The 14,607-nt window shown below is 45.6% G+C and overlaps 1 protein-coding gene across 1 annotated transcript in view; it reads left to right on the top strand.

Annotated features, from left to right (window-relative positions):
* LOC117422644 (argininosuccinate synthase-like) overlaps positions 1–14,607 on the top strand; it is a 36,545-nt gene that overhangs the window by 1,996 nt on the left and 19,942 nt on the right. Inside the window, exons 3-9 of the mRNA XM_034037873.3 lie at positions 1,389–1,457; positions 2,156–2,344; positions 3,000–3,056; positions 4,170–4,244; positions 7,549–7,619; positions 8,514–8,544; positions 13,224–13,314. Of these exons, the coding sequence (XP_033893764.3) occupies positions 1,389–1,457; positions 2,156–2,344; positions 3,000–3,056; positions 4,170–4,244; positions 7,549–7,619; positions 8,514–8,544; positions 13,224–13,314 (583 nt within the window). The remainder of the gene's footprint in view (positions 1–1,388; positions 1,458–2,155; positions 2,345–2,999; positions 3,057–4,169; positions 4,245–7,548; positions 7,620–8,513; positions 8,545–13,223; positions 13,315–14,607) is intronic.

Below are 14,607 nucleotides of genomic sequence, written 5' to 3' on the forward strand. Positions count from 1 at the left end.
ATCTCACTTAGAGCTTAATTTCATATGTTTAAAGAATGCCTTTTTTAAATTCTAATGCTATACTTTAGAGCAAAATGCTGTTCTATATTCATGAAGCTGTCTCAGACTGTTGACTTATGACTCATTCTTTTTAATGACTTGTGAGTTCAACATATGTCAGTCGGCCCCAGCGGTTCAGACTCAGCCCTGCTAAATGATGGAATTAATGTCCTGTTATGGAGCTGATGCCAGTACTCCTTTGAAAGCCATTCCCTGGGTCTTCAGAGTTACCTACCCGCATAATCAGCTTTGATTTAGTGCAGAGTTAAGCACTCCTGTCAGTGGAGACAACCTAATGAAGTCTTCTGATGCGCAGTCACAGAATCTCATTAGCGTCTGGGGGCGCCGGTCTTTGGGCACTGACTGTAAAGCTAGTTGAGAATAAAAAAAACTCTCTGAATTTCCCTGATGGCATTAATGTGGCGTGCCTTTCTTTGAGTAGGGAGCTTGTGAAGGACTGTAGATTGTAGATTTGGTTAGATAGAACCTAGGACTTGATTTATGTTAAATAAAAATCTCTGTCTCTCTCTCTCTCTCTCTGTCTGTCTCTCTCTGTGTCGCAATCATTAGCCATGTTCTGTGGAAGCGGCATTTCTTCAGACCGGACACATTCCACACAGTAAACTGCTCGTTCTGTAGACTTTTCTACAGCCCGTTTCAGAGCTGACGATTACTAGCATTTTGGAGGAAGTTGTGCAATGCTTTAGCATCACGTTGTCTATTAGCAGTTTATCTGAAATGCTTCATTTACTGGCCAAGCATTTCCTCAGCTTGGTTTCGTTATTGCATTAGAATCTTCTTGGCAAAGTCTCCAGTAGGAGTTTAATGTCCCCTCCCCTCTGTGGCCAGTTGTAGAACCTGCTCTTTCTTTAATAGGGATTTTAGCATTGCGTACTGCCACCCGGTGCCCATGCATTGCAATTGCAGCTCTCAGCACCTCCCTGTTAACACAGCCTTCTGGAATTGTACAACCAATGCAATAGACTCACTAAAGCACCCACACTGCCCCCCTGGAACGCTTCCAAACAGTCTGAATGCAAGCTGGCTCTCTGCCACCTATAGCAGGGGAGGGGAGGGCATGTACTATAACTTGCTGCCTCCCTGCTAGCTTTTCTAAGGCTTGCTTGATGGGAATTTTACATTCGGATTTGAGTTTGTCTTTAGGAGAGTGCAGGTTCCTGTATCGTAACTAATCAGAAAACGTCATGTCCGATCAGCCCCTAAGCAATCTGGGAGGGCTGGGTCAGACCGTCCTGGGGGTTGTGTTTTGGCCGCAGCCCCTATGTTTGACACCCCCCCCCCCCACCCCAATATCTTACTTTTGTTTTGTTTTTTTATCAATCCAACAGGCAAACATCGGACAGGATGAGGATTTCGAAGCGGCTCGCAAGAAGGCTGAGTCCCTCGGGGCTAAAAAGGTACAGAGCCTACCCCGGGCTCTCGTGTTATAAATGTGTTTAATAAGAGCTGCCTTCGGGGAATGCAGAGGAGAGCAAACCAGGCAGACACAGAGGGCTTTACATTCTGAACACTGACTCAAATGCACTTTCACTGAAACTTCTTCAATCTTAGTATACAGCGGTCTTGGCTGTTCTTTAAAGTCTGTGAGCCACTGTAGAGTTCTGCTCTGTTTTGGGAGTTTGCTATCCGATCAGAGGTGACTTTTTTTTTTTTTTTTGGGGGGGTGTATTATGCATCTGGAAAAATACGTTTTCATGGTTCGGGGTTTAATTGCTATTTGATCTACAGTTTAAAAAATACATATAATAAAAATCCTGCTCACGTTCCAGATTTATCTTGTGTCCGGAGTACAGACATACCGTTCTACAAAATTTCTCATATAAAAGCATAGCAAAGTGTAATAAAGCACGGTAAAGCATAGGTACACTTTGTAAAGAATAACAGGGTATGGCAAACCTAAAGCATGTTAAAACAAACATGGCCAGGGTAAGCTATGGTAAATGCATAGTATAACCATGGGAAAAGCATGAGGGAACTGCAAAAATGCCGTGGGTAACTTTTATAAGGGTAATGTGTTTCAAAGCCTGTTTGACAGGAGTTTGCAGTAAGGATTAATTGAATGAAGTGACGGTGATGATGGTGACGCTCTCCCCAGGTCTTCATCGAGGACCTGTGCAAGGAGTTTGTGGAGGAGTTCATCTGGCCCTCGGTCCAGGCCAACGCGATTTACGAGAACCGCTACCTGCTGGGCACCTCCATCGCCCGGCCCTGCATCGCCCGCAGGCAGGTGGAGATTGCCAAGAGGGAGGGGGCGCAGTACGTCTCCCACGGAGCCACCGGGAAGGTAAGAGCAGCCCCACGTGGACGTGGCACACTGTCGTGAACGAGCTTCGGGATGACGTTACAGCATCCCGTTCTGGAGCTGTGTAAATAGATTGACAGCTTCCCCTTCTGCTGCGTTCACATCCCTCCACCTACCCCAGCTCCACCCTCGCAGCTCCGAACAACGACACTGTTAAACTGTGCAAGATTTTTTCCCCCTCTGTGTATGTCTGTATACCGTTTGCAATTAACTGTAGATTTCCATTCACTGTGCTTTTCTCCTGAAATATTTATTGAAATGTGCAGTTTCTCCACTAGGGGGAGGCACAGCACACAGTATTCACCCAGCAAGTCCTTGTGTGTCACATACAGGGATATTAGGTACTGTTCAAGAAGAATTCTAAGTAAATGACTACAATATTAATGTGTAGAAGACTACATGTGTGCAACTGTGCATACAGACTAGACTATGAATCAATACTGCAGATGCATAGTTACTACAGTATAAACGCTAAGGTCAGCTTTTATGCATGCAGATTTCTGATACTGCTTAAACACAAGGTTTGCAGGTCTGTAAAGAGGAGCTACAGTCCTGCTGCTGCTGTCGTGAAGCACAGACGCGCTCTTGCACGTTTTAGAGTGGGCTTGCTAACCGCTCCCTCAATGTGTCTTTGCAGGGTAACGATCAGATCCGTTTTGAGCTGACCTGCTATGCGCTGTACCCAGAAGTGAAGGTAAGAGACTCCCACACACAAAGGTGCGTGAAACCTTGCTGTGGCTTTCAGCATTGCCAGGCTTCGTGCCGCACAGGAGCGGCCGAGCTGTAGCAGCACTAAAAGTATTCACAGATCGAGAGCCTGCAAATGAGCAGTTCAGTTCACACAGCCTGATTTCAGAAATATAAACAAGGTGTTCATGGTGGAGGCCAAGCTGTTTGTAGCTTGTCATTAACAGTAAGAATATATATTCTTCTAGACTAGACTGGATATTGGTTATGGATCCGGAGACAAAATAGTTCCAGTACGTCAAATCTCCCCTGTTTCAGCATCCTGACCCCTAATGCCCTACATCAGTGATTCATCAGTAATAAATTGAAGTTTGGGACTGGAGCGTGTGGGTTGCTTCTGCGTTTCAGCAGCAGCTTGCAGGGTCTCGGGTTACTGAGCAGGTAATTTGACCCTCTTTTTGGGGATTAGTCTGAATCAAGGCTGCTAATCCCCCTCCTTATCTCTTCATTCTCTAAATAATTAAGAGGATGATAAAGGGGGCTCATCTTCCCCTGGACAATACCTACTCCCGTAAACCTGTGATTTCATAGGACACTTTAACAGCATCTGTGAAGTAGCAAGTTTTTTTTTGTATTGTATTTTTTTTGCATGCAGTATATTGTTTTAATACGTCAAGATACAAGATGAAGGGCTAGATGCCCCCCTCCCTGCGAGTAGATCCAAGGATTGGGAAAGTTAAACAGAAGTTTTATTGCATGAAATGAGGGTTCTAGAACTGCAGTACCTCTGAATGGCCACACGCTGGCACTCGTTGCTCTTCGAGATATTGAAGTGCAGGAGTCTTAACTTCCCGTCTGACAACGCGTTCTCAAGGCTACAGATCGCCGTGGATGGAGTGTGCAAGGAAACTAAAGGGTGTGTGTATCTGTGTGTGAAGGGGCGCACACCGTTTGGCAGCTTTACCATGATCATAAGCCACAATAATGAGGCCGCTAGTTCTTAGCAGTAATTAATTACTTAATCTCCGGTTCATGGCGTTATCCTGACCTTCATGAACAACTGGATGGGTGTGGCCGGGTTACGAGATTTCACAGAAAATGCTTCTCCTCTTAATTGTAGATCATCGCTCCGTGGAGGATGCCTGAGTTCTACACGCGGTTCCAGGGCAGGAACGACTTGATGGAATACGCACAGGTACGTTCCCCAAACCACTGCATCATTCCAGTTCAGATGCATCCCTATTCCGATTGAAGCATTCACCCTTTCATGCATGAAATGTTTCTTTTTTGCATTGCTTTTATATGGTGAATGAAATGGCATCTGGCTCCTATGAGGTCCTATGACATGCATTTGAATCTTCCCTATGGCCCCACATAAAGACTAGAAGAGTTTTATTTATCCATCCCCCTATGAGGTCACCATGCATGAACGGGTGAAACACCTTTTTATTTAATTGTATTGAACCTTGTATTGAATGCTAATAAAACCAAGGAGCTATATTTAAAACCTGTAATGATTTGAAAGCTGTCCAAGACCTGGTCTAGCCCAGGCTTCAGTCATAGTTGCTTTCCTTCTATTACGTTCTGTTCAAGGCTGCTCTTATGGTGCTGTAACCTAGTGGCTGAAGTTCTGTTTTTTTCCACTAGGGGGCACTCGCGCTGTTTTGTAAACCTGTAACGTGCAAATAAACAGGAAACCAATATAAAATTATCCAAAATACAGACTCAAAGTCTCCACTTGGGCATACTCCTAAGAAAATGAGTGAACCTTTAATATAGAAAGGATTAAACGCATGAAATGTGGAGTCCACTGATACAGTTTATCCAACTCCCTTTTATTAAATGAAATTCCTAAATTTACAGGTAAATATCCAAGGTGATATTTAGGAGACGGGTGAGTGTGCAGTATTCTGTTTTAAAACCGTGATAAAAAAAAAACATAACTAACATCTTTAGTTAATAAAATAAATAATAATAAAAAAGTAAAAAAATGATTTTTTTGGTAAACTAAAAAGTCTCCTAGAGTGTTCTGTTCGAGATTGGATTGTGAGTTTGTGTAAGCTTGAGGGAGCCCCTTTTCATTCAGATAAACCCCAGATTGATCACATTACAGCACAAGATCAACACACTTGCTCACCCATTACTCTTCAGTGAAATGGGATAATTATCAGGGTTTGTAGTGTGGTCTGGCCCTCTGTAGCTCCTGACTGGCCTATCCTAGGCTGTGCTGTGTGTGGATGAGGGTAGGGGGTGTGGGGGTGTGGGGGTGTGGGGGTTGGAGGGAGGGGGTCGTTTATTCTGTGTCTCCAAATTGGTTCATCTTTCCAAGTGGACAGACCCTTTTCATCCACATCACTCTCTCTCTCGCTCTCTCTCTCGCTCTCTCTTTCAAATGACTATATTGCGTTCAGGGATTATGCGTGTACATTTAAGATGTGTTGCAATCACGTGACCCCCTGCTGGGGCAATGAACGAACCCCCCCCCCCCCGCCAGCGCAATCTGTCATGAAGGCGTCGTCCTCATTTTGTAAATGATTCCAAACTGATGAGCCAGAAATGCGTTTTTGAGAGAAGGGAGGGTTCTGTTTCTGTCCAGGTCTAGAATGTTGGGCACTCTAGGTTCTGCTGTCGTGTTTAAACTAGGGGAGTCCCGACACACACAGGTGTCACGATGCGATACGTAATCACGATGCGCAGGTCGCGATCCGGTATGTATCGCGATACACGTGACGCACCTTCCCCTTCTGTTACATTCAGGGCTCAAATCTATTCTGTTTACTTCAAATCTTCACGAGCACATTTTGTTTCAGAGAAGACAAACTCGCCCAGTAAAGTTACCGAACCAGATCTCAACACTGAAGACTCTTAACCCAGGAACTTGGAAACGGTCTTCAGTGGTTTCTGATTAGTTTTAGAATTGTAATGGAGACGGCTTTGGCAGCACTGTAGAATATTAATGAAGAGAACAAAAAAAACACATGGCAGTAATCGGAAGCTCTGTTTTAAATGCACGGATAAATACACGTTTTGCTGCAAACATTTCCCCAAGTGATTTGGCATTTCTGCAAATGCTTTTTGCAAATGGGTTTCTCTTAATGTCAGCTGTCCTCCCCATTGTTTTGCTGCTTGCCACACAGACCCCCAGTGGACTGTTAACTTTTTTTCTTTTAAATTGCCTTGTAATTACTTGCTGTTTGCTGTAAGGGCAGGCCTGTTAAACCGGTCTTGTCCACACAGTTTGAGTACTGTAGCGGTGATTTATAACAGGAGACACTGAAAGCAATGGAAACACTCATGCACTGGAAAATGAGTGTGTAATTGGAATGTAAACGGAATGCTCCTGTCTGTCTGTCTGTCTGTCTGCCACCCATAGTCCAATACTGCATCCCTGAGTCGCAGGCAACGCATTTAACAGGCTGTTGCCCTCCATGGCTGTCATACCGGCTCCTGTAACAATACCCTCTATTAAACGATGGACCTGTGGCGTGTGTCATTCGCATGGAAACTGATCAATGCATGTTTTATTATGGGTCTAAAACTGTAGACTTAACTGTTAGCAGGACAGCATGGATTCAGGTGCAGAGTAAAGAAAAGACGAATTCACTTTCACTTCGTTAATTTTATAATGCAGTTCATTAATCAAGCAACTTCAACTACAATGTAGTGCAACGACTCTCTTTTTCTCTAGATTCGTTTAAAAAAAAAACGAAGCCCTCCGTTTAGCAAAAACGCTTCGATTCAAAGTAGCTAAAGTCTGATCATCCTTTTGCCATTTATTAATCTGTGTATTTAAGTTCCGTGCTTCATTTCCCTGACCTGCGTTACACATGCAATGGCATCAGAACTTGAACGAGGCATCAAGCCTTGTTGAGACACACTCACAAGGTGTGTTATCAATGCAGCCTTGTATTGGGTGTATTAAATGCAGTTGAAAAAACACTGAAAGGTTTGTTACAAGTTACAAGTCCCACACCTACCTCCACCCCCGCCCCATCCATCTCCCTCTTTCATCTCCCTTCAGCCAGCGTCTTAGCGGCAGGCTGCTCCCTCTTGAGTTTGAGCCCTGGGGGGGCGTAGGAGAGAGAATCGCTCTCCAAAGGAAACATATTAGCCTGTAAACAAATAGTTTAGAAATCGTCCCACTCCAGGAGACAATAGGCACTGTGAAAGCGGAGCAGGGTGGGGGACCGTTGATCAGCAGGCCCGTAGCATTTCCTTATTCTCCCAGCAGGACCCCTAAGGGGGATGCGGCTCGCTGCCCTCTGCGTGCCATTACCCCCATGCCCCTCCAGAACCAAGCAAGGTTATTTATCAGAGGTGGCGTGAGATCAGGGGTTAGGGGTGTGTGTGCATAGTGTTGCGTGCGTTTAAAATTCAGCGCTCCTGAAAAGCGGGCGGTTTTGTCCCGGCTGTAGAAAACGCACCCCAATACTGGAGTCTTGGAGATTTTCTAAACCTTACGTGATCTAACCTTAATTCTTCCTCTTCTTCCTTCACAGAAACATGGCATCCCTGTGCCAGTCACCCCCAAATCACCCTGGAGTATGGATGCCAACTTGATGCACATCAGGTAAGAGCACCCCTGTCTCTGCATGCCCCCCTGAGCGGATACCCCAGGCGTGTGCCCATTCTTCAGCTGTCTCAATATCAGAAGCTATGATAAAGCAATGCAATAACCACTTCAGGACCCCTGGTGGTAATGGCAGTCCTGCACTGTGCCGCATCAGCATTGACTTTAACCACCTTGCATTATAATCTGATGCTGGATTTGGTTGCTGTGAAGGAGCGGAGTTAACCTGCATTCAGTTCCATTCAAACTTCCTGCAGGTATAATAAAGCACCTGAATGGAATTGAACTGGCGAGCAGCAAGTAGGAGCCTCTGTATCCCAGGGCTGCTCCAGCACCTCCACCCAAAGTCCTGGGTGGATGGTCTTTTTAATAAGCAAGGAATGGGCTGAATGGCTGTGCTTTTCACAGCCTCATTCTGCCGAGCAGGAAGGGCAGCCGGTGTCACGCCAGCAGGCAGACTCACACTGCAGCCTTTCTTCCGCGCTCAACAAAGAGAGGATTGATTAGTGCAGCCGTGATTCAAAGCCAGTCTTCTGGCATTGTTCTGATTGTAGTTGTGCTAGAATACAGTACAGTAAGTGAACTGACTGATAACTTGGGGCTCGATGGTTTTGTAGCTGTTCTGTAAATCCAAGCGGAACGGTGCTCGCTCTAAAGACTGGATTTTGTGATCTTGCGTTGGCAAGCAGTAGCGTGCCGGTACATTTCACAGCCTGATGGCATTTGAAGAGAGCTGCGCACAGTGTACTAAAGTCCTAGAGTCCCGTGTTGGCTTGAGTAAGAAATCAGAGTGCTTTCACAGGCTCTGAACAGCACTGATCTTTGCTTAAGATAACTTTTTAGATCGATTTGTTCAGACTAACTTTTTTTTTTTTCTTCCTTTTTTCCTTGCAGCTATGAATCTGGGATACTGGAGAATCCTAAGGTAGCGTTTTTCTCTTTGACATCCTCTCCCTCTAACTTGCCCTCCCTCGCTGCCTGCAAAACTGCCCTAGAGAACTTCAAATACTGTAGTGTGTCTGCCTTGTTATTTCTATACCAGCGTAAAATATAGGAGACCATCCAAAGGAGGTCAGGGGTTGAGGCTCAGGCCGGCTCGCCCCCTGTGAAGCTACCCCTCCCCCGGTAAGGGTGTGCAGCCGGGCAGGGCTTCATGGCACAGGCCTGGGAAGAACCACGCTCACACAAACGCAGGCTTGTCTGACATGTACAGCACAGATCATTTCCAATTTCACGGGAGCGCCATGAAAAAGGCTGAGCCAGCCTCAGCTGATACAGTGTGTGTCTCCCCTCTTAAGGGCTTTTGTTTAAACACTGCCTCGGGGATCGACGTGGGAGGGACAGATTTCAGCGTGACGCCGCGCACTAAAAAATGTCACCAGCAAACTACAAAGGGTCGATTAGACAGATGAGACACGACGAGATGTTAGGGATTCAGAAACTTACTGCCAGACTTTTCCAATGCTGTGTCTATCCTGACCTCCCAGCTCCCATGTCCTGCATTGTTGTGTTTTAACTACGCTTAGTCAAGCAGTTAAAGGATGAACTTTGAAGACAGTGGGATCGCACCCAAGTTCAAACTGGTAATCAACTCTCAGTAGTTTCGTAACTATACGCTTTGGCAAAGGCTCCTATTTGAGATTGTTTCGTATAATTTATTTTAGTTTATTTATTTATTGTTAGCCATCGAAGCTGGCTGCACAGGGTAGCTGTTATAGTTTAAAGCATAGATGCATCTCCTTTTGGTTTGTATTAAAGTATTGCGTGTAGAATAGCATTGCCCTGGCTTTTTGATTGCCTGCTCCTGTTCTAGTGTCACTGTGATGGAGCAGAGCTCTGTCCTTCCTCTCTCCCTCCCTCCCTCCCTCCCTCCATCCCTTCTTTCCGGTTCACGCTCCAGTGCCCTTGTGACACTTGCAAAAACTATTTAAGCCATCCATCACCACCAATTATAGAATCGGTCTCCAAAAATGAAAAGCAGCAATTCCGTTGCAGTGTGTGATAAACACGGGCCTGTCTTTGATCAGCCGCTGTACACGCTGTTGAGTTCGGAGTGGGGGGCGTGTGGTGGGGGGGGTGTGCCTGGGGGCCCGTCGAAGAGGAAGTGAAGCCCTGTGGACACTTTTGCCTTTATTAGCCAGTCTCTAGGGAGGGTAATTATATTTGACAATAAGAGATCAGTTACTAGGGTCCTGATTTTCAAGGGTTGGGGACATATTGTCACCACTTTACAGCAAGCGACAGTACAGGTGGATAATTGGAGATTATTGTGACCTTGTCACTTGTAATCTTGTTTTGCTGCATTGAAATTGCAGTCACTTGCTGTGACCTGTTGTCCTTTTTTGAGGTTCTGGAGAGATGAGAGATGAAGTGTGTGTTGATAACAGACGTGGAAACCAAACTTCAGAATCACGATTCTGCGCTGGATGGTGTGAAACGATTGCAGCCGTCTCTGAAGTGCCAGCATAAAAAAACCCAAAAAAGTCTTTAATTTCCAAGCAGATGGCTGAAGTTCATTTCTCTGTCAACCTTCACTTTCTCTCTCTCTCACCCTCCCCCTCTCTCTCCCTCTCTCTCCCTTCCTCACTCTCTCTCTCCTCCCTCTCTTTCTCCCCCTCTCTCTCCCCCTCTCTTTCTCTCTCACTTTCTCCCTCTCTCTCCCTCTCTCTCCCTTCCTCACTCTCTCTCTCCCCCTCTCTCCTCTCTCTCTTTCTCCTCCCTCTCTCTCTCTCTCTTTCTCTCTCTCCCCCTCTCTCCCTCTCTCTTTCTCCTCTCTCTCTCCTCTCTCTCCCCCTCTCTCTCTCTCCCTCCCTCTCTCCCTCTCCCCTTTTCTTTGGCTCTCCAAGACCCAATTGAAGGGCAATGAGGCAGCTAATGCGTAGAAAGATAGAAATGTACTTGCTTTAAGTTCATGCGGCAGCCTTTTCTCAAAGAGTGCATTCAGCCGCCCCGAGCACAACAATGTGGGGCGATTGGATAAAGCCTGCGAGCCGGCTCTTTGCTTCGACATCACGGTTCAGTTCACGGCCCATTTGCCTCCAATACTCTCCTCTTTCTCCCCGGCATATTTGTCTCTTCACGGCTCTTTCAGGATGACACCTCGGGGCCAGGCCCTCCCGCGGGGAGGTTGAAGTGAAATGCATTGATACTGAGCAAGAAGCAATTTGTCTCTTGAACTGTTTCTTGTATTTAAAAAGAGAGGAGAGGGAGGAGAGAGAAAAAAAATCTACAAGCGCACCGCAGTGTAATCAAGGAAAACTGATAGACCTCTGAGATTGGTTTTTGATTTTTTTTTTTTTTTTTTGTGTATTGCTAGTTGTGTTTTTTTTTTTTTTTTTTTTAAGGATGTGCTCATGTGGAAATTTTGAAGAGTCAATTTTGGTATTTTAATAGAGTAAATTAAAGACTTTGGATAAGCAAGCCTGAGGTCTACAGTATGATTTGTTTTGCTATTGTGGTTTCTTATATATTCAAAATTTTAACCATTGGATGAAAAATGCCAAATTGGTAATTTGCTATGTGGGTGTATTACTGAGGGACTGGAAGAAGCCCTGAGGAGCTGGGATATAAGCGGTGTGGCCTAGTGGTTAGAGCTGAGGACTGGGCGGTAAGCAACGTGGCCTAGTGGTTAGAGTTGAGGGACTGGGAGAAAAGAAGGAGGAGGCAACTTTCCACCTTCGTATCTCTACAAGACCCTCACTGAAATTCTCCAACTCGTCTGAGCTAATTTCTAAAATCTTCCAGCGCTCTCCCTGAAAATTCAGCGCGATGCGCGTTAGTCAAGCAGGCTTTTCTCGCTGTAATCAAAAAGCCGTCCTTTCAGTTCATTTGCATGAAAGCAGCGCTCAGGCAGAAACGGAGAAAGTCAATTTGAACGTTTAGTTAAAAGGACGGAAGCGATGGCTCTCGGGCAGGCGGTGTGCAAGCGGTTGGATTAGTTATTGTATCATGATTTGTCTGGTAAAGACTTCCATTTAAATGCGCGTGTGGTTATTTTGCATAGGTCCTCTGCAATTTGGCTCAGCTCAGGAAACATCGGCGGCGATTTGCTCTTAATGCCTTCGTAATTGGCGGGCTGCTGTTAGCCGGAGCAGGTTGTCTTTCGAGATTCCCACTCGAAATTGGAATAGGGCTTCTCAAGCCTAGCCCTGAATGGTAATGTGCCGTTTGTTACAAGGAGACTGGCTATGACAAGCCAACGGTATTTATTATACTGACTATAAATCGCACAAGCTTCGCACTCTGTTAAAGGAACGTGGTGGCTGGAAATGGAAGAGTAAAGCGACCGGCAGATTCGGGATTTGAACCCGAGACAGGTGTACTGTAGATGCAGTCAAGCGACAGTCTTTTCTTAAGGCTCTTGTCTGCTAATACATTGATTACTCTGGGCAACGCAAATGCTGTAAGACAGGAACCAGTGAGCTACACAAATGAAATATCTACTACGGACGTTTTCACCTTTTAATGGAACTCCCATAGGGCATATTTTCATTGCCACATTCTTTCCCCCCAGGGTATCGGACCCTATGCAGGCCAGCGCCTGCAATTTTGCTCATTTTAAGGTCATTTTTCCAACTTTGCATGCTCCGTGTTTTAATGTGAGAGCTGTGTTTTAAGCAGTCTTCAGCAGGCTTGGCATTGTGGGGCTTTGTGAATGTTGGACTGCACTTCAGTGGAATCTCAAGATTGGTAAACTGGAGTTGTTTCCAGTTATTAACAAGCAAGAACAAATGCCAGTGAAAGCGCGTCAGAGTCGGGCAGCATGAATTTGAGTAGGAAGAGATCTGCATGCAGATATTGTGTCTGGAGCCCTGCATGGCCCGCGCTAGGCTGGGCTCTGCGATTGATGGAGAGCTCGTTTAGCTGCCTCACTTGATCCACAGAGTGACAATTCTACCCCCAGCTGAGAGCTGGTCAAAGGGGAAATGAAACCAACTAGAGGAGAAAAATGGCACATTGCTTTTTCTTTCGTTCTTCTGATGGCTTTTTCAAGTCTCTTATTTTTAACGTTCGCATTTTTCTCTCCTCTCCTCCCTCTTCAGAAATAGCAACATCCCGTTTTTTCTCTCCTCTCCTTTTTTTAAAACGACAGCATGTTTCGGTATTTTGTTTTTTTTTATTTATTATTCCAACCCCCATCTGCACATTTGTGAACAGGATGTTGCATATCAGACACATGGCAATGCGCATATAGATGCAGTCTTAAGCCATTTCAAATGACTGATTTTAAAATGAAAATGTACCTTTCCACTGTCCTTGTGTAATTGCCAAACAAGAGGGATCCACAAATAATATACGGCTTCTGATCCTGGACACCAGACCTGGGGTCAGTCGTAATTCCAATGACAGCAGAATTCCAATTCCAACAGAATTCCAATTCCAATTCCAATGCTATTGTGTTCCATTCCAATTGGTTACAGTGATGCTGCAGTCATTATAATTAAACAACTACACACATTAACATGCTTATTCTAAGTAATCCAGCAGTAATCACAAGTACAAATACAGAACCATGCTATAGCTTATATATATTTTTTAACCAATGAGCGGTTACACTTGAAATGTATTTGCTTACGATTGTAAGTCACCCTTTTACATTTCCAGACTCACGCCCCACCCGGGATCTTCCAGATGTCAAAGGATCCCGAAGTGTCTCCCGACAAGCCGGACGTCCTGGAGATTGAGTTCAGCAAAGGTACGTGGAGCGGCGCCGCGTTGCCTTCGCTCTCCTCCAGGGGGTGCTGCAAACACCATAAGGGACCTGCAATGAATGCTTCATGTATCGCAGGACTCAGGTACTGATCGGAGGCGAGAACGCATTGGCATTCTAGCCACGGATTCTTATGAAGCCTTAATACAGGCTTAATACAGGCTTGTTTAGAGAACGGATTCAGCAATTAAAAAGAATTTTAAGAAGCATTAAACTCCCTTAACTGCGGGGCCTTTTCTCCTCAAGCCCACATCCCTGAAAAAGTGAAGCAGTAATTTTTCCTACAACTGTGTCTACTTCCCTTTGTGTGCTAAACCAGCCTTCTGAGGGGTAAGAAAAAAAAAAACACACTGTGATCCATATTAATAGGCCTTGGTCTCCTTACAAAAAGAAGAGACCCCCCTCTCTCCTCCACAGCCTCTTTCAGTCTGCCAGTTCATTTATTTGAAGTTTTAATCTAATTATGAACTATTTGGAAGGTAAGAGGCTTTGCCGGGTTCCATAGCCCAATATCTGTGCGCTCCGTGGGCTTGGAATCAAGAAGGGAGAGGGGGGTCTGGACAGGACAATACCCTCGTCCGAAAATATTTGTCAGGTCTTTACCCGTCATTATAACAGAGCTTACATTTTAGCAGTGAAAGGGGACTAGAAAGGGACTATTTACCCCTGATTGGCAACTGCAAGCGTGCAACATGCTAATGAGACACAGATGGATATGAGATTAGTGCTGCAAAGTTCCCTCACTCACACCAACCCTTTTTTTATTGCTGGTTTCACACTATTAATGAGCAAGCTAATGACATCTCCCTTTTATCTGTGAAAGGGGACAATGATTAATTCATAGAGTTGCTTCTCCCCCCTTGATCTGATCCCTGGTGGCTGCTGGTCAGGAGAGGGTGGTGGCAGTCACAGCGGCTAATCGAAGCATGTGTGTTTGTGTCTGCTAGCCAGCTCCAGTACATTGTGTGCGTGTGCGTGCGTGCGTGTGTGCGTGCGTGCGTGCGTGCGTGCGTGCGTGCTGTCGATTTTGTCTCAGCGCAGGAGAAAGGACCTTGTTTGAAATCCCCCCCCCCCCCCCCTCCCCTCCTCATTCCTGGCTAGGCCGCTGGGACAGAAGGCACGGTGGCACAAGACAAAGCCAAAGCATGAAATTCAATTAGCAAAGGGCCTGGTTGCGATTTCACAGCCTTCAAAAGGAAAGAAGGGCTTTTAATTTATTGGGGGACGGGGAGTGGTGGGGGGGGGGGGGGACACCTCTCTTCATGAGCGAGCCCAGCG

Source organism: Acipenser ruthenus, chromosome 15 (assembly GCF_902713425.1).
Source record: "Acipenser ruthenus chromosome 15, fAciRut3.2 maternal haplotype, whole genome shotgun sequence".
In the NCBI taxonomy this organism is placed as follows: domain Eukaryota; kingdom Metazoa; phylum Chordata; class Actinopteri; order Acipenseriformes; family Acipenseridae; genus Acipenser; species Acipenser ruthenus.